Here is a 22,927-nt window from a genome sequence, read left to right on the forward strand (position 1 = left end):
GTGCTGGGGGACCTGGCATGGGGAAAAAAGGTGAAATCTCTGACAGGGTTGGATGCTCAGGGCCCTGGGGTGGAGTGGGAAAGGCAGTACCTCACACTCTTTGTGTCCGGTTACAACACATGGCCTTGATTTTGGTGAATAACTTTATTACCTAGGGTATATAGCATTTTCCTCTTTGACTTCTAGCCATCTGTGAGCTTTATGGGGGAAAAGGCAGAGAATCATCCTGGAGCTCAGCGGCTGCTGTTGTTGAACTGTTGGTAATATCGGGCGGTAGGTTGATTGGTGTAGATCACTGAATTCAGATAATTCTGCCTGTGAAAGAAATCCGGAGGCCTCAGCTGATGTGCTTTCCCTCTCTCCCTGGTCCTCGCTATCCTTCCCTACCCTCCCTTGGGATTCATTCATCCCCACTATCACCCCTTAGAACTCACTGGGTTTTTTGCTCCTTAGCCAGCTGCTGGTTGAAGGAGTCTAGCCCCCTCTGAAATTTGGCACACAATTCCCTCTCCTGCTCTTCTAGCTCCAGCGCTGCCTGGGCTGCGAGCAGGCTCTGCCTTTCCCATTCAGCATCCAGTGCTTGTTCTGTCTGGTGCTGTGCCTCCTTCTCCAAGCGTTGCACCTCCTGGACTTTCCTGATGGCAGCTAGCTGCTCTGGAGTCATGCCCTTCCAGCAATAGGGCAGGACCCGGTGGGGAGCCATACGACGTTTGGCAACCTGAGGGTTCTCAGTCAGCAGGTCACTGTTGATCTGGTTCTGGATCTCCGTGAGGTTGGCTGCCTGTTCACGCACATGCTCACAGCGCTGCCGCTCAGCCAGCTCAGCTGCCTGGTAGGGCCCCCAAATGTAAGTATTTGGGTGCCCAACCTCAGGGAACTCTCTGTTGAGGGGGAGGGAGGACCATGGCCCTACTCCTCCATCTCAGGGAGAGAAAGAACAGACACTATATGGCCTTTTAATGACTGTAAGCTGGGGGAGGGGTGGAATGGGCAGGGAACTTTACCCTCAGGAAGCCCTTAGACTGAGAGGCTGGGGATGAGAGGGCAATGCTCTGTTCCCAAGTCATCCCATGCCTGGAGGTGGGGAAAGGTAACTTGTACCCTAAGAGGGACCTTAGGTGAAGGGGGAGTCCTCAGGTAGATGAGGGCTGGTGCTGACTTGAGAAGGGAATGTGAGAAGAATGATGTGGCTGAGGTTCCCCAGGACCTTGTTCAGGGGTTGGAGAGAGCCTGGTGTACTGGACAGCTCAGGCCATACCTGGGCTTTGTTGACGTTGACCATGGTAGACATCATGGCTATGCGACAGGACTCCTCCAGCTTGGCCAGATGGGTGGCCTGCATGTCCACGGCTAGGCTCAGCTGGTCATTGAGCATATCTACACAGAGAAATATGGTTGGGGCACTGTACTGGCTTGCTCCATTCCTGGTTCATTCATTCAGCCATTTGTTCAACAAGCTTTGTGTATGTGTGTATATGTTTAGGAGTGGGGGTAGTGTCTGAATTGTAGGGATGTAGAAGGAGTTACTCTTTGGGGCTAGGGATAGCCAAAGTACAACAGCAAGGATTTCTCAAGTGCCTAATTGAAAGGAGCGTCCAATAGACCTAGGTCCCAGTGTCAGCTCTGCCACTTCTGAGCTGTGTGGACTTAGGTAAAAAATTTCATATCGCTGAGCCTCAGTTTAAGGGCCATGTGTTGGGTTCTAAGGATACCATGGGATTAGGTCCTGTCCTCAGAGAATTCCCTGTCTAGTGGGGGAGACAGATCAAACATAGATAATCAGACCACAATCTGGCAAGAGCAATGGCAGAGACGGGTACAGGGCATTATGTAGGCTTTGGGTGGTGGATGGGAGGAAGGCTTCTAGGAGGAGGTGATCCTTAAAATACATTTCGTATACAGGCTGAAAGAGCAAAGAGCATTCCAAGCTGAGGGCACAGCACAAACAAAGGTACTGACATTTTTTTCCACTCCAGCCACACTGAGCTCCTTGTTTTTCCTAGGACCTGTCAGACATTGTGACAGACAATGTACTAGGCAATTGCAAAATGGGGTGGACATGAGAGAGATGGTTCATCTTCAGTGAGCTGATATTTTGGGGAGAAGACAGCCATTAAATACTTTCATAATTATGTTCAACTATAGTTAAGTGGTCCAACAGAACAGGGTGTTGTGAAATTTGATTTGAAAGGTGAACAGTGCAAGTAGATGAGACATGGTCCTTGCCCTTGAAAGGCTTCCTCTAATGGAAGAGAAGGATGTGGTCACAGACAAAATCATAATAGTAGCTACTCTGTGTGGTATGGATTGTCATCCCCATTTTAAAGATGAATAAACTGAAGCACAGAGGAAAAATCATTTGCCCAAATCAGCTAGTAGAGCTGTTAGGTGTGTCTGTACTGTGCTGCCTCCAGGTCAATAAGGAACAATGGCTACACTGTCAAGTTAACTGAAGGAAGTCAGGGAGATTGGGGTCTGTACAGCCTAACCTTTCAGCATCAGCCCTATGGGTAACTGGGCCTCCCCACACAGTTCTGGTCTCCTGGCTGCTGTACCGAACTCAGGACAGCTCCCCACTAGGCCTCAGGTTTCTAAGCCTGGAGGGCCAGGCTGCTCACCTGCATGCTTCTCATCGAGCCTGGCTTGCTGGTGCTCCTGTATCTGCCTCTCCAGGCCATACCTGAACTGCTCCTGCTGCATTCTCAGGCACGTGGCCCTCTCTGGGTCCTCCCCAGAGAAGCGCTGAAGGCTGGCTGGGCCATAGTGAGGATCCCTGTTATTGAGATGGGCTGGAAAATCCTTCCAGAGTTGGTCTGAATCCCAAAGGTCAAATTCATGCCTGTTCTTGAGCTGCTGCTTCTCCCGAAAGTCCTGGACTTTCCTGGCCAGCCGGCGTGTCTGTTCTGCCTGTTCCTCCTCTAGCATCTGGGCTACCAGGTCATAGTGCACCTGCTTGGTATCTGGGGGTGGTAGGCAGGGACATGGAGAAGGTACCACAGAAGGGACAGAGCCCACTTAGCATGGCCTTGGCTCTCAAGGTCCACCAGTGTGTCCCGCCTCCCCAGGGACACTCTCCAGGGCCCCACTCAGAAGCAGAACTGCCCTACCTCATCCCACTCAGGCTCTCACTTTACCCCCTTGGCCCCTGGCCGTGGACTTTTACCATAAGCTGCCTCCATGCTCCGCTCTGTTGCCTCCCGAAGCTTTCGCTCTTCCACCTGTTTGTTCAGGGCTTCGACATCCACCTGATCCAGAAGAAAGGAGCTAAGTCAGGGTAGGGGCCCAGCAAGGGGCCTTGAATGCTCTAACACAAACTGCTTAGAATTTACCCACTTCAAAATTCTCCTATAGTTCCCCAGTACCTACTGGATAAATTTCCAACCCCTCAGCATGGTTTGCATGCCCCTCCATTGGAGCCTCTGCCTCCAATTCATCAAGACCAGCTCAGGCATGTTTTACTCCCATAGAATCTAGGACCCATCGTCCACTTTATATTGAAGTTTGCCTGTCTCTATTTTCTCCTCCACCAGACTGTAAGCCCTTTCAGGCTGAAGACTGGGCCTTAGTCATGCATGCATCCCCACTGCCCAACACAGTTCTTGGCACAGAGCAGGACCCAAGGAAACACTTGCCACGTGCATCTCAATCAGACCACTCACCTCGGCCAATTACTCATGTCAGGCACTACGATCTGGTTTTCAGAGCTGCCACTGTATGTTAAGATGCACCTCATCACTTCCTTTATTTAGCCTCATTTTACATAGGAGGAGCCTGGAGCTCAGAAAAAACAAGTGACTTATCCAAAGCCACACATTTAACAATCGGCAGACCTGGCCTTGAACAGGTATGGTGTTTTTTCCAGAATACCATGCTGCATCCCCCCTCTATCCACCTACCCAGCAATCTTTCTTGTTTGTTTCTTAAACTATCAATATTTTCTCTTTATTTTGATTATAATTCATTTAAAACATTTCAAAATAGTACAAAAGGGAATATAATTTAGTGAGGACTAAGTGTCCCTTCCATCTCTGTCCCTCCACCTGGTTAACAGTTTCTTAGGTAACCTTGCAGATATAGTTTAGGTACATGTAATACCAAGTATTCTTTAGGCTTCTTGTGGCTCCATGTTGCCTGTCTCTCAAGAGCCAGGCCACATGGTCTGGAGCTGACCAGAGAAAAGCGAGCTGTCACCCCAAGTCTATTCCCCTGCACCCCTTCATCCCTCTTCTTGAGCCCTTCTCAGGCCTGTAGGGGTGGGAGCCTTCTTTCCCTCTCCTTCCTTTCCAGCTGTAGGGCCTGCCTGAATCAGGGGAAGGGCTATAACAGCCACTGCCACGTTCCTCCCCAGATGTAACAGTGAGGTAGCTCTGGTCCTGAGCGATAGTCCTCACTGCCCACTCACCCCCATAACTCGTTCTCGCACATTGAAGAATCGTCTTTGTCGCTCCATTTCTCGATTTCTTCTAGCCTCGATGGCTGCTACCTCCTTGGGATCTAATGTCAGGTCCACCTTATACATCTGGAGCAAAGGGGGAGGTAGAAATGGCCCATCAGTGCCAACCACCATTCTTTTTTTTTTTTTTTTGAGACAGAGTCTTGCTCTGTCGCCTAGGCTAGAGTGCCATGGCATCAACCTAGCTCACAGCAACCTCAAACTCCTGGGCTCAAGCGATCCTCCTGCCTCAGCCTCCGGAGTAGCTGGGACTACAGGTGCATGCCACCATGCTGAGCTAATTTTTTCTATTTTTTTAGTTGCCTGGCTAATTCTTTTTCTATTTTTTAGTAGAGTCAGGGTCTCACTCTTGCTCTGGCTGGTCTCAGACTGCTGAGTTCAAGCGATCCTCCCGCCTGGGCCTCCCAGAGTGCTAGGATTACAGGCATGAGCCACTGCGCCTGGCAGCGACCACCATCCTTGACTACACCCCCTTCCCCTTTCCTTTCTCCCTACAATATCTCACCAGTTATTGATTCCTACTGACTTTAATTCCTGATATATTTCATCTCTGTGTCCTCCATCTCTGCTGTCACCACCTTAATTTAGGCCTCACATTCTGGTGTCAGGCAATATTCCCAGGAGCCTCACTGGGCTCTCTTGCTTTGGTGTTACCCAGTTTGCACTGGCTACCAGAGTGATCTTTCTGGAAGCAAATGTGACTGGCACTCCTCAGCTTAAAACCTTCGAAAGCAGCTTTAAAGCAAATGGCTCGCCAGTGCTTACAAGATAAGGTCCAACCTCCTTTGCCAGATTTATAAGGTTCTTCATGACCTGACCCCTGCTCACCTTTCTAAGCCTCAAACGCATTTACAACACCCTCCCTTTTTCATTATACTCTACTCAGTTTTATTCATTTCAGTAAATGACACTACCATTCACCAAGCTGCTCTGGCCAAACACCCGGAAGGCATCCTTTAATCGTTTCTTTCCCTCACTCCTTCTTCTTTCATAATAACCCTGGTCCAAGCCACCATTGCCACCTCCCTCAATGACCACGATAGTCTCCACAATGCCCTTCCAGCTTCCTCTGTTGTCTCCTATAGCCTACTCATCACACAAAAACCAGAAGCAGCTTTCTTCTCTGAAATAAATGTTCCCCTTTATTTTAATTACTTATTTTCTAGTCAAATGAAAGGCTAGATAGCTTAAATTTGCCTATGTTCCTTTCATATTTTGGGAGGCCCACTTTTGGCATGTGACCCAGCCAAAGCTGCAGCCAAAATAACTTCTGCAAACATAAATCTGATCATGTCTCTCACCTGCTTGAAAGCCTCCACTGGCTTCCCACTGCACTTAGAATCAGATCCAAATTCCTTACCGAGGGCTTTCAAGATCTGGTTCCTGCACACCTTTCCAAATTGTCTCATATCACTGTCTCCCTTGCTTACTGTGCTCCAGGCACAATGGCTAAATTTTTTTAAACCACGCATAACTTACTCTGCTGAGGTAACCACTGCATACATTTTGGTACATTTCCTTCTAATAATGTTTTATATGCTTGTGCTTACAGTCTATACACAATTTTGTATCTGGTCTTTGTCCCAGTGAACGTTCTATCCAAGTTCAACGTTGCGCTCAGTTGGCTTCCTGACTCTACTCTGATGGGCATTGGCCAGCCCTGGGGCAGTCCCCTGGGTCTTGCACAAGCCACAGCAGGGTAAGTTCCCAGATACTGGCCCAGGAAGGCCCTGATCCCTCCTGCCTACTGAGTTCAGAAGAGGCTGACAAGGCTCTGGCTGCCAGGGAAAGAAGAGCCCTCCTGTTTGTTGGTCCTGCCTGTCTGACAAGCTCAAGACTAGTTGGCATCAAAGAGGGGAAGCACAGGCTGGGGGTAGGGAGTGGGGGAACACTGTGGACAATGGGAGAAGTGGAGACCTCACGGAGGCCAGAACATGGATCAGGGAGCTGAAGGGAAGGCTGGTTGTGGGGAGGGGGGTTTCCTCAGTGGGTGGCCCTGAGCCTGTCCTAACTGAATGTACAGTCTGAGCCCCAAGTAGGCCTTAGGGAGGGGTAGGGAGTAGGGGAGGGGAGCGACTGCAGGGACAGGGACAGATTTTGCAGAGAAAGGAGCCTGTGAAAAGAGGTTGTACAGAGCTGTGTGCGCCTGAGGGCTGCCCTTAAGAAGAGCTCCCAGGGAGCCCTGGGGTGAGGTGGGGGAAGCCACCAGACCCCAACTTCAGGCTGGACCCTGAAGTTGTTTGATATGGTAAATTTTATTACTGTTAAAAAATATGTGCTGCTACTCCCTATGGAAGGATCATACATCTCTATCTCACTGCCCTTGAGGTTAGCCATGTGATTTGCTTTGCCCCCTGCAATGTGAGGAGAATTGACATGTGCTACTCCCAAGAAGAACTAAGAGCCATTAAATGATTGCCACTTTTTCTCTTCACTCTCTGCTATGAATGAGACTGGCAATGTCTCATTGGTAAGAGCTTCTCCTTCAGCCTGGGTCTTGGAATGGTGACATACAGCAGAGATGCAGCCAGCCCACAATAGACAAGAAGCATGAGTGAGAAACAAAACTTTTTTATAAGCTATTGAGATTTCTGGGTTGTCTGTAACCTCATCATAATTCAGCTTATCCTGACACAAAAGAATTTAAAGCTATGAGACTGTATGAGATCTCTGAGGGAGTGAGTGTATATGGATAAGAATGTCCCAGGTGAGACAAGGAGAGGAGGAGCCAGTATAGGAGGCTAACAAGGAGTGGCCAGTGAGATGGGAGAAAAACCAGAAGAGTGTAGTGTCCAAGAAGCCAAGTAAAGAAAGTGCTTTTGTACAGGCGTGGTGGCACATGCCCATAGTCCCAGTTACTTGGGAGGCTGAGGCGGGAGGATCAATTGAACCCAGGAGTTAGAAGCTTTCTGTGTGCTGTGCACTTATCCATCTTTTCACTTTCTTTATATAGTGAATTATGGTGAATTTGAATGAAGTTAGATTTACCCATCTTTTCTTTTGAGCTTAGTAGTTATTATGTAAGAAATCCCTCCTTAGCCTGAGGTCATAAAGAAATTCTCCTACATATTCTTCTAAAATTTCTAAAGTTTTGCCTTTCTCATTTAACTTTTTTTTTTCCCTTGAGACAGAGTTTTGCTCAGTTGCCCAGGCTAGAATGAGTGCCGTGGCGTCAGTCTAGCTCACAGCTACCTCAAACTCCTGGGCTCAAGTGATCCTCCTGCCTCAGCCTCCCGAATAGCTAAGACTACAGGTACTCGCCACAAAGCCCAGCTAATTTTTTTGTTTCTATTTTTAGTTGCCCAGCTAATTTTTTCTATTAATATTTAGTAGAGACAGGGTCTCACTCTTGCTCAGCCTGGTCTCGAACTCCTGACCTCAAGCAATCCTCCCGCCTCGGCCTCCCAGAGTGCTAGAATTATAGGCATGAGCCACGTGAGTCATAGCGCCAGGCTTCATTTAACTTTTTAATACACTTGTCATTCCATTTTATATATGATGTGCCATAGGGATCTAATTTAATTGTTTTCCCCAAGCTCCATCTGACCTTTTAAAATGAACAATAGTTCACTGTGAATTATATGAGACTGCTATCCTTTGGCCATTTTATTCCCTCAGCCTGATCCTGTTTCTCCCGATTGAATTTGACTTATAGCTTCCCTACTAGATTCTATCAACCAAGCTTCCTCATTTTCCTGGACTTGTCCTAAGTCTCTTCTCAGCCTTCAGATATAATTATTTTTCTTCTTTTTTAGCAGGCCCATGAATCTTAATAGTCATAAGTTTTTAAATAGTTACAGGAATGGCTATGGCAACCACCAGATCCTCTCCACGTCTAAGTCTGAGAATAGCACCAACCCCAGCCTACAGGTTCCAACTGCCACTATAAGGTCACTGAAGGGGAAAATTCAGCAGACATTTTAAGCTTCTTGGACTGCTAAAGGCCTTAGTAATGAGCAGGTATGAGGTGATAGTATGGGGATGAGGACTGGAGGAGAGGGACAAAACAGGTAGGGAACAGAGTGGACAGGAACAGTGGTGCAGAGGAGGAACAGGAAGATAGGGCAACAAAGGGGTGAGGAGGTGGAGGACCGAGAGCAGAGAAGGAAGAGAAAGGGGGAAAAGAGGGAAGGTGGCAGAGGGGTTTAGAGTGATGGGAATGAGATAAGGGAGATGCATGAAGGGAGAGAGATGGAGAGGGGAGAAGGGAAGGAATGAGGTAGAGAGCACTGGCTTAGGGACCCTGACTCCTGGGAGTTCACACAAAATACCTTTCTCAGTTAGAAATCCAGATTTTGAAGCTCCTAGGTTGGATCTGGGTTCAAGTCTGTTCTTGCGTTACAGCGGCAGTTTCTGAACTCTGCTTGGAGGAACAGGAGGGAGGCAGGGGATAAGGGTAATAGCTCAGGCCCCAGCCTGTCCCAGCCTGTATCCCTGTCACCTGGGTCCATCCACACCCCACTCTCCCTCACATCCCATCTCGCCTCCAATGCCACCCCACCATTAGCAAAGTCTGAGCTCATCTATCATAACACTGAATCCTCCCGCTGCCCCTCCTTCTCGCCCAGTGGGTCCTTCCAATTCCCCACCCTGTCCTTGTCTGAGCCTTGTAGGCCGGCCAAGCTAAAGCCACAGCCAACTCTTGCCCTGAAGGGCATATCCCTGCTGTAACTTCAGACTTGTCTCAGCAAGCGTAAGCTCAGGTCCTGCCTGCCTCTTTGGATCCCAAAAGCTGCTCTGAGCTCTCCCAACACCAAACTCCTCTACAACTTGGTCTGTTGTAGCAGCGTTTTGCTGTTACCAAGCCACGAGAAGGGGCGGGGCCTAAATGCCTGCTGTAAACTCGCGCCCCATAAACGGATCCACAGAACCCCTACGCCAGACCGAAGTCCCCGCCCCTGATTCCCGCCGTGCCGGAAGTTGGAAATGCCGTTTGGCCTGGACGTATTCTCGCGAGGTTTGCCATCCGCCCGGCCTGCACTGCGGCGTTTCGCGCGCGGGATAGCTCAGTTCCCGGGCGTACGGCGCGGCCTTTCCTAGCGCCGTCGGCGCTGCCGCTGTCATGGGTTTCCTGAAACTGATTGAGATCGAGAACTTTAAATCGTACAAGGGTCGACAGATTATCGGACCATTTCAGAGGTTCACCGCCATCATTGGACCCAATGGCTCTGGTGAGATAAACCCGGCTTCGGCCCTGCGCCCGTCCCGGCCTGGACCCCCTATCCGGCGCCAGAGTAGTACAGTCCAGCCCATGCAACCTGAAACGTCGCGAACCCATACGGGTTCCTTGTCCCTCCTGAGGGGTTCGGCTCGAACCCGCTCTCCCTGCGCGGTCGCTCTAACTCAGACCTCTTCCAGGTGTCAGTTGCCGCACTTTGCGCCACCCCTGTTCCAGCCACTTGGTACGGGCCGAATTGTACGTTACCCCGCCCGCTGCCTCCTCCCGCCAAAGGAGGCGCATCCGAGCCGGCTGCCAGCCAGCTGCCAGCTGCCAGCCGTCAGCCGTCAGCCAGCCGCCCGCCGCCCGCCGCGCGGCTCCCCGCCGGACCGCCTGGGTCCGGCCTCCCAGCCTTGTTTGACCCCCTCCGAAAAATGTGGGACGGCTGCTAGCTCTCCTGTGGCCTCGGGTCCCAAACGGTACACTTTTGCTTCAGCCCAGCGCACCCTCCCGCCTCGCATTGGTACGCTCCAATTTGTTCCTTTTTACTCTTCTCCCGAGGCGGCACTTTTGAATTTCGAACCCTGCGCTGGTGTGTTCATGGTTCTTGCCGTCTCGATCCCCACCCTCAACTCCCATCCATCTAAGAGGAAGTTGACCTCGAATTCGCCCTTTCCTACCTCCGAAACCGTCGAAAGTCAGAATTCATTCGCTTAACAAATTTGTTGAATGCTTATTGTGTATCAGTTGTTCAATTTCAAGTTGTGGAAACAGTGGAGAATAGAATAAGCCAAGCATATGCTCACAGGGAACTTACATTCCCGAGGGAAAGAATATAAAGAAGGAGAAAATAAGATAATTTTAAGCTGCCATAAATGCTATTCAGGAAATGGGACAGGTTGATGTGATAGAGTGACTTACTTGGGTGGTGTCTTTAGAATGGATCATCAGATAAAGTTTCTATTTCATGTCTTAACACTCCATCTCTAAATGATACACCGTGGATTCCTCTCATCTGCCCCCAGAAATGGTCCATTTGAAATCCTGCTGTGTTCTTCCACCCCAGAAATGTTCTGTTAATAGTTGAATCATTTCCTAGCCTGAGAGGCTGCCCTTGCTGAGGTAGCTCGTTCTGAATACCTTCCCTGGAGTCGTACCTGGGTTTGGCTCTCTGCTTAGGGCAGGATTTCTCAACAGTGGCACTGTTAACATTTCCAGTGAGATAATTCTTTGCTGTGGGATCTGTCCTGTGCATTGTAGGATGTTCAGCAGCATCCTTGGCTTCTACTCACTAGATGACAGTAGTACCCCCACTCCCCAGGTATGATACTCAAAAATGTCTCCAGACATTACCAAAGGGTTGCGGAGGTGGGGCAAAATTGCTCCTCCCTCCCACTTCATTTGAGAACCAATGGCCTGGAGGGCTAATGCTTGGGGTCCACTCAGTTTCTTAGGGTTTTGGTGTAGTGGCCCCTGTGGAAACAGCCAGGATGCACCTCCTGGCATTCAGTCCTCTCCGCATTGGTAGATTTGTATACCCAGCTGTTCTGAAAAGGCTCATGGCTTGACATTGCCCCCCTCCCTTTCTTCAAGGCCCACCTCTACAGGGCATTCATTGATTCCCCTAAGTGAATTGCTCTTCTTTAGCACACAGCAGACACTTGGTACACATTAATGTTTATTTTCTTCTGTCTTGTATTCATGGCCTATGTTTTTGTATCTTCATCACTGATCTATGAGTGTCCTAAAGAAGACTTTCCTTGAAACATTTGTGTTCAGCCCAAAATACATATTATAAAAATGTTTACAATATCGAAAGGTCATGAGTAGAGAGGCCTGTGGTTGTGAGATATTCTTGTCAACCCTGGAGATCATAGGAGAAGCCCAAAGGTTGGAAATTGATACCTAAAAGCCTGGTCTGCAGGATGTGCTAGTCTTGCTGTGATGTGGGGGACAAGAGCTAAGAGTGTTAGGATAGGCTAGGACTCATTTATTGAGCATTTACTGTGTATCAAGTACTTTATTTATTGGGATCCCTTACATTTACATTCTCACAATGACCCTAGGAGGGAAATACCATTAGCTTTGTTTTATACATAAGGAAACTGAGGCACAGAGTTGTGATAACTTGTCCATGGTTCTAAGAGCCAGGATCAGAACCCATGCCTGTCATACTTCAAAGCTGGTGCTTCTGCCACTCCAACAGAGAGTTACGTGCCATGCATTTTTTTAGACTTATTAGTTGTAGTTTTTCATTTTTTCTGGGGAAGGGAATGGAAGTTCAGCTAAGAAGAAGTAGTGAAATTAAGATTGGAATTTGATCTGTTGGAATGGAGCCCAAGCTCTTAATCACAGTCTTATATTGCCTCCATGGAAGGACTTAGACCTGGGCTGCCTTTTTTTTTTTTTTTTTTTGAGACAGAGTCTCACTGTCTTGCCTGGGTTAGAGTCCCGTGGCGTCAGCCTAGCTCACAGCAACCTCAGACTCTTGGGCTCAAGTGATCCTCCTGCCTCAGCCTCCTGGGTAGCTGGGACTATAGGCATGTGCCACCATGCCCAGCTAATTTTTCTTTCTTTATTTTGAGACAGAGTCTTACTCTGTTGCCCAGGCTAGAGTGCCGTGGCGTCAGCCTCGCTCACAGCAACCTCAAACTCTTGGGCTCAAGCAATCCTTCTGCCTCAGCCTCCCAAGTAGCTGGGATTACTGGCATGCGCCACCATACCCGGCTAATTTTTTCTATATATTTTTAGTTGTTCAGCTAATTTCTTTCTATTTTTAGTAGAGATGGGGTCTCGCCCTTGCTCAAGTTGGTCTCGTGAACTCCTGAGCTCAAACAATCCACCTGCCTTAGCCTCCCAGAGTGCTAGGATTACCGGCGTGAGCCACCATGCCCGGCCTGATTTTTCTATTTTTTGTAGAGACGGGGTCTCGCTCTTGCTCAGGCTGGTCTCGAAGTCCCGACCTCAAGCAATCCTCCCACCTTGGCCTCCCAGAGTGCTAGGATGGCAGGCGTGAACCACAGTGCCCGGCAACACTATATCACACACTTTTTTTTCCATTGTGGTAAAATACACATAAAATTTACTAAACCATTTTTAAGTATACAGTTCAGTAGTGTTAAATATATTCACGTTGTTGTGCAGCTCATCTCTAGAACGTTTTCATCTTGCAAAACTGAAACTATGTTCTCTAAAAAACAGCTCCCATTGAGACAGGGTTTCACTCCTTTGCCCAAGCTGGAGTGCAATGGCAAGATCATAGCTCACAAAATTCCTGGGTTCAAGCAATCCTACTACCTCAGCCTCCCAAGTAACTGAGACTATAGGCACACACCACTGTGCCAGACAAATTTGTCTGTGTGTGTGTGTGTGTGTGTGTAGAGATGGAGTCTCACTGTGTTGCCCAGTGTTAGACTTAAACTCCTGGCTTCAAGTGATTCTTCTGCCTCAGCCTCCCAAAGTGCTGGAATTACAAATGTGAGCCACTGCGCCCAGCCTCAGCCCCTGTTTTTTTTTTCCCCCTAACATCGTTGAAATCAAACTATACAGAGTTTTGTATCCTGTTTGTTTCACCTATTGTGGGCTTTTGTCCACGTCATTGAAGGTTGTAGAACAATCCATTCTGTGAATATACTATTTCATTAGATTGGGTTCTAGTTTTTGGCTACTATAAGTAATAACTACAAGAGGACTGTTTTTCCTAAGCCTTTGACCCAGAGCTTTGGTTGGGCCCAGTCTTTATGGGTGTGAAGAAATATTCTCTCCTCCCATTAGTCTGAGCACTAAGTGATTAGCGGACATTCCTGCTCCTCTCAGGTCTCCTTTATTACTTTGCCTCTCCTCTTCCCTTCTTCCTGACTTTTTCCACTTTGTCCCATCTTCCCTTAGGTAAGTCAAATCTCATGGATGCCATCAGCTTTGTGCTGGGTGAAAAAACCAGCAACCTGCGGGTAAAGACCCTCCGGGACCTGATCCACGGAGCTCCTGTGGGCAAGCCAGCCGCCAACCGGGCCTTTGTCAGCATGGTCTACTCTGAGGAGGGTGCTGAGGACCGTACCTTTGCTCGTGTCATTGTAGGTGGGTGAGGCTGTCCAGAAGGCTCTCCTTGAGTCCTAGGATATGGCTCGACTGGTTAACAGGGCTAGGAAGGAGGCTGACTCTCACTGACTCATTCATGCATTGTCTTGTAGGAGGTTCCTCTGAGTACAAGATAAACAACAAAGTGGTCCAGCTACACGAGTACAGTGAGGAATTAGAGAAGTTGGGCATTCTCATCAAAGCTCGAAACTTCCTTGTCTTCCAGGTAGGCATTTTTAACAGTTATTCGCTATTTGCTTTTTGCCAGACCTTGTCCCATCCCCACTGAGTGTGCTCCATGTTGGGTGTAATCATTGCTTCCCTGAACTTAAAGTAGCACCTTCCTTACTGGGTTTCCTGATCCCAGTCTGGCCCCTTCTCATTTATCCCTTAGGCCAGGTTGATCTTATGAGGATACAAATCTGTTTCTCTCCCTTTTTTTCCTGAAAGCATTTCAGTGATTACTTATTGCCTTACAACGGTGGTTCTTAAACTGTGATCTCCAGACCAGCAATATCAGCATCACCTGGGAACATGTTAGAAATGCACATTCTCAGGCCCCATCCCAGATCTCCTGGCTCAGAAGCACCTATGGGGTTGGACACAGCAGTTTGTGTTTTACCAAGCTCTGCAGATTATTAGGATGCCTGCTGGAGCTTGAGAATCATTGCTTTAGGATGAAATCCAAACTCCTAAGTCTGTCATTCAGGAAACACCATCATTTGGTTCTTGCCTACCTTAGTTAGCCTTATCTGCCCATGCCCTTCCCCTACAGCCTTGCATTTCAGCCTAATTAAACCATTTATGGTTCCCAAAATTTATCTACTTTCTTTGGCCTGCAGGCCTTTGCTTATTAACTTTCCTCTGTGTGGAATAACCTTTTCTCTTTTATTTTCTTGGTTTTTCCCAATCTTCCAAACTCAGCATAGATGTCACCTTTGGGAAGCCTTCCCAGGTAGACATTCCTACCAGTTTCCTACCCCCACGTTTCATTTAGTCCTTTTCCGTGCTGCTTCTGTCACTGCACATAACACAATATGTTGTCTTTGTGTCTGTCTCTTTGGTGTCCTGTGTTCCTCAAAAGGCAGGGAATGTGTCATCAAAGCCCAGTGTGAAATGTGGCACCCAGTGGAAGGGTAGGGGTCAGTGAACTTTTTCTGGATAGATGAGTGGAAGTAGGTAAGGGGAACTGGGCTGGCTGGGTCTAAATGGGAGAGGATTTTTACCTTTACTAGGGTGCTGTGGAATCTATTGCCATGAAGAACCCCAAAGAGAGGACTGCTCTATTTGAAGAAATCAGTCGCTCTGGGGAGCTGGCCCAGGAGTATGATAAGCGAAAGAAGGAAATGGTGAAGGCTGAAGAGGACACACAGTTTAATTACCATCGCAAGAAAAACATCGCAGCTGAACGCAAGGAGGCCAAACAGGAGAAAGAAGAGGTAGGTGGGCAGGTTACCTGTTGGCTCTGAGGGGCCAGGATGGAGCCAATGCCTTACTGATGCAGCCCTACCCCCATTGCCATGTTTGCACAGGCTGACCGCTACCAGCGCCTGAAGGATGAGGTGGTGCGAGCTCAGGTACAGCTGCAGCTCTTTAAGCTTTACCATAATGAAGTGGAAATTGAGAAGCTCAACAAGGAACTGGCCTCTAAGAACAAGGAGATTGAGAAGGATAAGAAGCGAATGGACAAGGTAGAGGATGAGCTGAAGGAGAAGAAGAAGGAACTGGGCAAAATGATGCGGGAACAGCAGCAGATTGAGAAGGAGATCAAGTAAGAGGCTGACTGGGACCTATACTTTGTGGGAAACCAAGAGGCTGTACTACTGTTCCTTAGGGCTCCTATGAGCCTAGAGTCCAGTGCCCTTACTAGTTTCCCTGTTTTCCCCTTGACTTATTTTGGCCAGAATCAGGCACATTTCTTGGCTTGCGTTTTGAACAAATCCAATATTGAAGTGCTCAGGCTCTGGGTAGATAGGCACTCAGAAGAGGGAGAAGTTGAACTGAAGCCAGAAGTTTAAAGGACAGGAATTTGAAAATTGAAAAGGTTAGACAGGGGACAACTAAGTAAACACAGGGTGTTCTTGGGAGTTGTTAATGAGGGGCCTGGCATGGCCAAGGTTGAGGCAAGAGTGGTAACCTTCCCTTGTGGAGTGGCTGGAATGCCAGGCTGAAGCCGTAGGTTCCAGGGAGTAGACAGATTGCCCTTTAATTCCCTGAGGCTGGCTCGGGGGCTCAGGCCCCCCTTTCTCTGAGTAAAAAGCCTGCAAATTCTCCCTTATTCCACAGTGCTAATTGGTTCCCCCCTCCCCTCTGGTAAAAGGGAGAAGGACTCAGAACTGAACCAGAAGCGGCCTCAGTACATCAAAGCCAAGGAGAATACCTCCCACAAAATCAAGAAGCTGGAAGCAGCTAAGAAATCTCTGCAGAACGCTCAGAAGCACTACAAGAAGCGTAAAGGTGACATGGATGAGCTGGAGAAGGAGATGCTGTCAGTGGAGAAGGCCCGGCAGGAGTTTGAAGAACGAATGGAAGAAGAGAGTCAGAGTCAGGGCAGAGACTTGACCCTGGAGGAGAATCAGGTAAGCCCTGGAAGGGGTTGGTGGAGAGGAGATAACTGGGCTGACATGGGCTGACCTGGTCATATCTATCCTCCTTTCTTATCCCTAACACAGGTGAAGAAATACCACCGGTTGAAAGAAGAAGCCAGCAAGAGAGCAGCTACCTTGGCCCAGGAACTGGAAAAATTCAATAGAGACCAGAAAGCTGACCAAGACCGTCTAGATCTGGAAGAGCGGAAGAAAGTAGAGACAGAGGTGGGCAAGAGTTATAAGATTAGGGATAATGGTCCAGAGAAAAGGAAGTACAGACTGAGCATCCCCCCCAAAATTCCAAAATCTGAAAACATTCTGGTCCCAAGCATTTCAGATAAGGGATACTCAACCCATAGTGATAGTCTTCACAATAATGACGATAGCTAAATAATTTCTATCAAGCAATGACTGCCAGGCATTGTTCTTTACACATATTCACTCATTTAATTCTTCATTTATGACTACCTTCATGAGATGGCTACTATTAATCCCCATCTTCCAAATAAGGAAGCTACAGCACAGAGGTGAAGTAATTTGCCTAAGGTCACATAATTTTAGCAGCAGAACTAGGAGATGAACTTGGACAGTCTAGCTCTAAAGCCTACACTCTTACCAAATATACTTCACTTGCTGCCTCCCTAATAGTAATAATAACAACAGTGATAAAAAATTGTTATAGTGCCCAAGAGCCTACAATGTTCCAGGCATTCTGTAAGCATTTCTCTTAAATATTTAAAAGAATGTGGTAGCTACCTTATTCTATGAAGTAGAGATTACCCACATTTTACACATGAGAAAACAGGGGCAGAAAGACCTGCAAAGCTTTTCTTTATCTTGGTTTGAGCCTCCATGATGGATGAGAAGGTAGCCTGGGCTGGGTAGAACACTTACGAGAGGTTCTGGAGCCCCGGGAGGCCTCCGTCTGTTAGCAGATCCAAACTGAACACCGTCTGTGTGTCTGCCTTTTAGTAGTGACAGATTGTCCGGGACTGTTGGGCTCTTGGATGAGTGGGCACATAGGGAGTGTAAGCCTGGGCCTCATAATCTTGGAGTTAACTTGTGCAGCCTCTGGTGATGGAATATATTTGTTTTCCAGGCCAAGATCAAACAAAAGCTGCGGGAGATTGAAGAAAATCAGAAGCGGATTGAAAAACTAGAGGAATACATCACCACTAGCAAGTATGTGGCTCTGCAACTGTTCTCCTTACTTCTAGCCCTGTTTTTGTGACCCTACCTGTCCTGCCCCTCTTCAGACAGTACCCTCAGAGTCCTTCTTAGCCAGGAATATTTTCTGACCATCCTGAATGACTTGTATGTTCCCTCACTTTGCAGGCAGTCCCTAGAGGAGCAGAAGAAGCTAGAGGGGGAGCTGACAGAGGAGGTGGAGATGGCCAAGCGGCGTATTGATGAAATCAATAAGGAGCTGAACCAGGTGATGGAGCAGCTAGGGGATGCCCGCATTGACCGCCAGGAGAGCAGCCGTCAGCAGCGAAAGGCAGAGATAATGGAAAGCATCAAGCGCCTTTACCCTGGCTCTGTGGTAAGAATGGAGAGGGAACTCATTTCCTGAGCACCTACTCCCACACTCACTGTCGTATGATTTTCCCAGTAGCTCTGTGAGGACAGGGTTGCTGATGCAGTTTTTATAGTTGGAGGAGCTGAGGCTTGGAGAGGTTAAATGACTTGCCCAAAGCAACACAGCGTGTAAGTGGAAGAACTACTACAATTCACACCCAACTTGTTCTGACTCTTTTTTTTTTTTGAGACAGAGTCTCACTCTGTTGCCCAGGCTAGAGTGCCGTGGCATCAGCCTAGCTCACAGCAACCTCAAACTCCTGGGCTCAAGCAATCCTCCTGCCTCAGCCTCCTGAGTAGCTGGGACTATAGGCATGCGCCACCATGCCCGGCTAATTTTTTCTATATATTTTTAGTTGTCCGGCTAATTTCTTTCTATTTTTAGTAGATATGGGGTCTCGCTCTTGCTCAGGCTGGTCTTGAACTCCTGAGCTCAAATGATCCTCTTGCCTTGGCCTCCCAGAGTGCTAGGATTGCAGACGTGAGCCACCGCGCCCGGCCTGTTCTGACTCTTAAGCTCGTGTTCTTTTCTTCACAGCAATTATAATCTTTCCGAAGGGTTTGTCTTGCTGTGTCCACTCCTCTGTGGGGAAAACTTTTGGAAGGGGAAGGGGCCGTGGGACCGGAATTATTCTCCCAGGAAGTATTTCTGTGCAGTCTTCTATATGAGCTCCCTTGGCATGTACCAATCAGCCCATTATCTTTTAGGGGGACACCCTGGGCTTTATCAGATCTCTTGGCTTCTTTCACAAAATCCTGAGTCCCCAGCTTCCCTGAATATTATCCCATCCCCTGGGTTCAACTTAGTTTGGTTCCATAAATATTCTCTGTCATTTCTCTCTAGGCACTGCTAGGGAGATAAGTATGAATTAGGCTTAGTCCCTGCCCTTGAAGCGTTTACCCTTTATCTGATAGTTCTTAGGGAACCATGCTTGGTTTTGGGGGGGTGGGGGAAGGGAACTGGTAAAAGATTGATTTTGCCAAGTGCTCGTGAGAATTTGAGATAATGTATATAAGATATTTGGTGTAGTGCCTCTGTGGCAATAGTCTGTGAAATGGTAAAAGTGAGGTTCAGAAAGATGATTTTGGATTCAGACATGACTGCCCAAAGTTGTTGCTTGGGAGCCAGAATAGGCTTTTCCTCTATAGCATGGGGGCTGTGTTTTTTTGTAAGATAGAAAACCAAAGTGCTTTTCCTACTCTCACACAGCCAGCACAACACTTCAGTCTGACACCAGACATGTGGGGGTTTTTCATCACACACCAAGCAGTTCTCCAGCTGGGTGTCCTATAATGTGATTCAATTCTGACACTCTCTGGAGATAGCGTCAGATCCCACAGGTTAAGGACGCAGTCCCACAAGACTACCTCCCACTTCAGATGCCAGTTGAAAGTCCCAAGTTGTGGCCTGTGGTTCTGATTGACCTATAAATCAAGGTTCCCACAAACTCCTCCTTGGGTTCAATTAATTTACTAGAGCAACTCACAGAACTCAAGAAAACATTTTACTTAGGCTTACCCATTTATGATAAAGGATATTACAAAGGGTACAGGTGAGCAGACAGATGGAAGAGATGTATGAGGCGAGGTATGAGAGAAGGTTGTGAAGCTTTTGTGCCCTCTCCAGGTGCGCCACCCTCCAGGCACCTCCACATATTTAGCTATCCAGTCCCGAATCCAGTCCTTTTGGGTTTTTATGGAGGCTTTACTTTGTAGACATTGGCCATTGGTGATCAACTCAATCGTCAGCCCCTTTCCCCTGTTTCTGGTGACCAGCCCTCATCCTGAAGCTCTCTAGGGCCCCCTGGGCATTAGTCATCTCATTAACATGCAAAAGACACTCTGATCACTCTTGATATTCCAAGGGTTTTAGGAGTTGTGTGTCAAGAACTTGGGTCAAAGACCAAATACTAAGCCATTAAATATGAAATATCCGATTTCGAATCAAAAGTTCGTTGTATCTCAAATAAGCAATACATTTAATCAAAGTTTGTGCCTAAAGTATCAACACAGTTTTGCCATCTTAATGGTAGCTGGTTTATGCCAGCAGTGAAGAAGCCTGAAGAGCAAGTGACGATGAAATTGCAAAAGGCATTTTCCACAGTTTGTTGAGAATTGAATATTTTTCCTTGCACGAAGTGGTCCAAAGCCTGAAAGAAGTGGTAGTCAGTTGGTGCGAGGTCTGGTGAACATCGTGGATGACGGGGAGTTTCCAAGTCCAGCTTCTATAGTTTGAGCAGCATTGTTTTTTGCGACGTGGTCTTGCAAGAGGATTGGACTGTCTCTATGGACCAATCTCGGCAGCTTAATTGCAAGCATCCTCATCATTTCACCCAGTTGGTTGCAGTAGACATCTGCTATAATCTACTGACCAGGTTTCATGTTTACTACTGACCATATAGTGGACAATACCAGCGCTGGACCACCAAACAGACACCATTAGCTTTTTCTGATGAATATTCAGTTTGGGACTATTTTGGAACTTCATTGTTATCCAACCATTGTGCCAAACACTTGTCAAAAAGAATCCATTTTTCATTACATGTAACAATACGGTGTGGAAATGGTTTACCTGTATGTCATGACAGCAAAGAAAGGCAAGCTTCGAGATGACGTCTCTTCTGATGCTCGTTTAATTCATGTGGTACCCATCTATCCAGCTTCTTTACCTTGCCAATTTGTTTCAAGTGGTCTAATATTGTTGGAATAATAATCTCAAACCTTACTGCTAATTCACGCATAGGTTGAGATGGATATGCTTCCACTACAGCTTTCAGCTCATCACTATCCACCTTGGTCTCAGGTCACCCACATGGCTCATTTTCAAGATTAAAATCACCAGAACAGAACTTCTCAAACCATTGATGTACTGTGCATTCATTAGCCACATACTTCCCAAACACTTCATTGATATTTCCAGCTGTCTGCACTGCATTGGTTCCATGATAGAACTCATATTCAAAAATAACATGAATTTTTGACTTATCTATGGTTTCACAAAAATTGCTCTAAAAAAATTCTGAAAGATAATCATAAGCCAAATCGTGCATTTGAAAGAATGAGGATATACCTTCACAATGAAAAAAAAAAGTGTCAATGTGAAGTGTCAGAGGTATCCAGTGTCAAAGTTAGTACTTAAGGAAATCAGACATTTCATACTTAATGACCTAATATATCTTTCACAATATCACAATCTAGCTCAGTCTTCAAGCACAGATCCCTCACATCAAAACAATCATATAAGTTGAAAGATACTGGCACGTTACTAGAATCTAATTCAGTCGTTAATTAATAGTCTAGTTTATCATCATATCATGTGAAAATGTCTACCAGAGCCAGGGCACTGAAGTTTGCAGGCTTCCATTCAATCTTGTCAGGTTCCAAAAACAGAAATAGTCTGAACAAACAGATAGCTTCACCCTTTCAGGCATCTGGTATAATTGCTTTAAGAGACAATATCATCTCTTGCTCTGAGCCTCTTTTGAAGTATTAGTGTAATATTGGGTTTCTCTCATTACATAACCCACTTATTCATTGCTTTACCCCCCTTCTCTTACTCAAACTTTTCCACCTTTTGGAAGGGAATTAGGATTGGTCACTGTGCTGGTCTAGACTTCAGGCAGCAATACTAGTTCAGCAAGTGCTTCCTCCTCAGTCCATTCCCATTCAGCTAGGGTAGAGTTACATAAATGCAGAACTAGTGGGCTGTCCTGACCACTAGGCAATACAGTTGCATTCACTGTTCCTAATAACAGATTCCAGTCTGATCCTCTTTCCATGCTGGGAATTGGGATTCCTGAGCCAGATCCAAAAGCCTCATGCTTCAGTTTTCCCTTTCTATTTTACTCAGTATGGCCGCCTCATTGACCTCTGCCAGCCCACGCAAAAGAAGTATCAGATTGCCGTAACCAAGGTTTTGGGCAAGAACATGGATGCCATTATTGTGGACTCAGAGAAGACAGGCCGGGACTGTATTCAGTATATCAAGGAGCAACGCGGGGAGCCTGAGACCTTCTTGCCTCTTGACTACCTGGAGGTAAGGCTTGTGGGGAGGGGGTCAGGGCAGCATTCAAGGGACCCTCTTCCTAGTCCTTCATGTTCTGCCACTGACTGAGCTTCTCTCCATAGGTGAAACCTACAGACGAGAAACTCCGGGAGCTGAAGGGGGCCAAGCTAGTGATTGATGTGATTCGCTATGAGCCACCTCACATTAAAAAGGCCCTGCAGTATGCATGTGGCAACGCCCTTGTCTGTGACAATGTGGAGGATGCCCGCCGCATTGCCTTTGGAGGACACCAGCGCCACAAGGTGTGGATTCCCTTGCCCAGGTTGGAGCTGGACAGGCTCAGTACTGGAGATTCCTCTGTTCAGCTTCTCCTCCTCTCCTCCTCTCTTCTTCCTGCCTTGTGTAGACAGTGGCCCTGGATGGAACCCTGTTCCAGAAGTCAGGAGTGATCTCTGGGGGGGCTAGTGACCTGAAGGCCAAGGCGCGGCGCTGGGATGAGAAAGCAGTAGACAAGCTGAAAGAGAAGAAGGAGCGCTTGACAGAGGAGCTGAAAGTAAGCCACAGGCAGCGCTATTCCTAGGAGTGGAGGTCCTAAGCCCAGGTCGGCCATCTTACCACCTAGGCCTTCTTTCTTATTCCCTTCAGGAGCAGATGAAAGCAAAACGGAAAGAGGCAGAGCTGCGTCAGGTGCAGTCTCAGGCCCACGGACTGCAGATGCGGCTCAAGTACTCACAGAGTGACCTGGAACAGACCAAGACACGGCATCTAGCTCTGAATCTGCAGGTGGGGCCTGGCCTTCAGCCCTCTTGTCCAAAGGCCATCCTCACATTCCTGGCCTAGGTTTCTCTGTGGGTGGGGAACTTGTTCTACTTCCCTCCCTCCTCCCAGCCTGCCCCAGGCAACCAAGCACAGAGCATAGAGTGAGACAGCCAAGGGTTCAGATCTTGGCTCTGCCATAGGTAATCACATTAGGCAAGTTACTTCATCTCTCAGTATCAATTTTCTCATCTGTAAAATGGAAGTTAGAATAATACCCACTTTATAGAGTCATTACGAAGATTGAATTG

General features: G+C 47.5%; 2 protein-coding genes across 3 annotated transcripts in view; one reads left to right on the plus strand and one right to left on the minus strand.

Annotated features, from left to right (window-relative positions):
* Window positions 1-173: 173 nt before the first annotated feature.
* On the minus strand, window positions 174-9,189 carry RIBC1 (RIB43A domain with coiled-coils 1). Of its 2 annotated transcripts, XM_069463488.1 has the most exons (8): window positions 9,043-9,189; window positions 8,725-8,813; window positions 4,403-4,519; window positions 3,164-3,245; window positions 2,619-2,960; window positions 1,259-1,377; window positions 435-829; window positions 174-315 (listed from the first exon to the last, which is right to left on the minus strand). In XM_069463488.1, exons 3-8 carry the CDS (start codon window positions 4,517-4,519, stop codon window positions 234-236), a joined length of 1,137 nt encoding a protein of 378 aa, XP_069319589.1. In that variant the 5' UTR covers window positions 8,725-8,813; window positions 9,043-9,189; the 3' UTR covers window positions 174-233. The 2 variants fall into 2 exon arrangements, with proteins under 2 accessions (XP_069319589.1, XP_069319590.1); XM_069463489.1 differs by lacking the exons at window positions 8,725-8,813; window positions 9,043-9,189 and adding an exon at window positions 5,755-5,811.
* Window positions 9,190-9,446: 257 nt separating this feature from the next.
* SMC1A (structural maintenance of chromosomes 1A) overlaps window positions 9,447-22,927 on the plus strand; it is a 33,897-nt gene continuing 20,416 nt past the window's right edge. The window contains exons 1-13 of the mRNA XM_069462835.1: window positions 9,447-9,624; window positions 13,500-13,688; window positions 13,802-13,914; window positions 14,924-15,127; window positions 15,221-15,459; window positions 16,009-16,267; window positions 16,361-16,501; window positions 17,376-17,458; window positions 17,612-17,819; window positions 21,705-21,890; window positions 21,983-22,162; window positions 22,267-22,413; window positions 22,506-22,643. Of these exons, the coding sequence (XP_069318936.1) occupies window positions 9,516-9,624; window positions 13,500-13,688; window positions 13,802-13,914; window positions 14,924-15,127; window positions 15,221-15,459; window positions 16,009-16,267; window positions 16,361-16,501; window positions 17,376-17,458; window positions 17,612-17,819; window positions 21,705-21,890; window positions 21,983-22,162; window positions 22,267-22,413; window positions 22,506-22,643 (2,196 nt within the window). The 5' untranslated portion in view covers window positions 9,447-9,515. The remainder of the gene's footprint in view (window positions 9,625-13,499; window positions 13,689-13,801; window positions 13,915-14,923; window positions 15,128-15,220; window positions 15,460-16,008; window positions 16,268-16,360; window positions 16,502-17,375; window positions 17,459-17,611; window positions 17,820-21,704; window positions 21,891-21,982; window positions 22,163-22,266; window positions 22,414-22,505; window positions 22,644-22,927) is intronic.

This window comes from Eulemur rufifrons, chromosome 30 (assembly GCF_041146395.1).
Source record: "Eulemur rufifrons isolate Redbay chromosome 30, OSU_ERuf_1, whole genome shotgun sequence".
Lineage (NCBI taxonomy): Eukaryota > Metazoa > Chordata > Mammalia > Primates > Lemuridae > Eulemur > Eulemur rufifrons.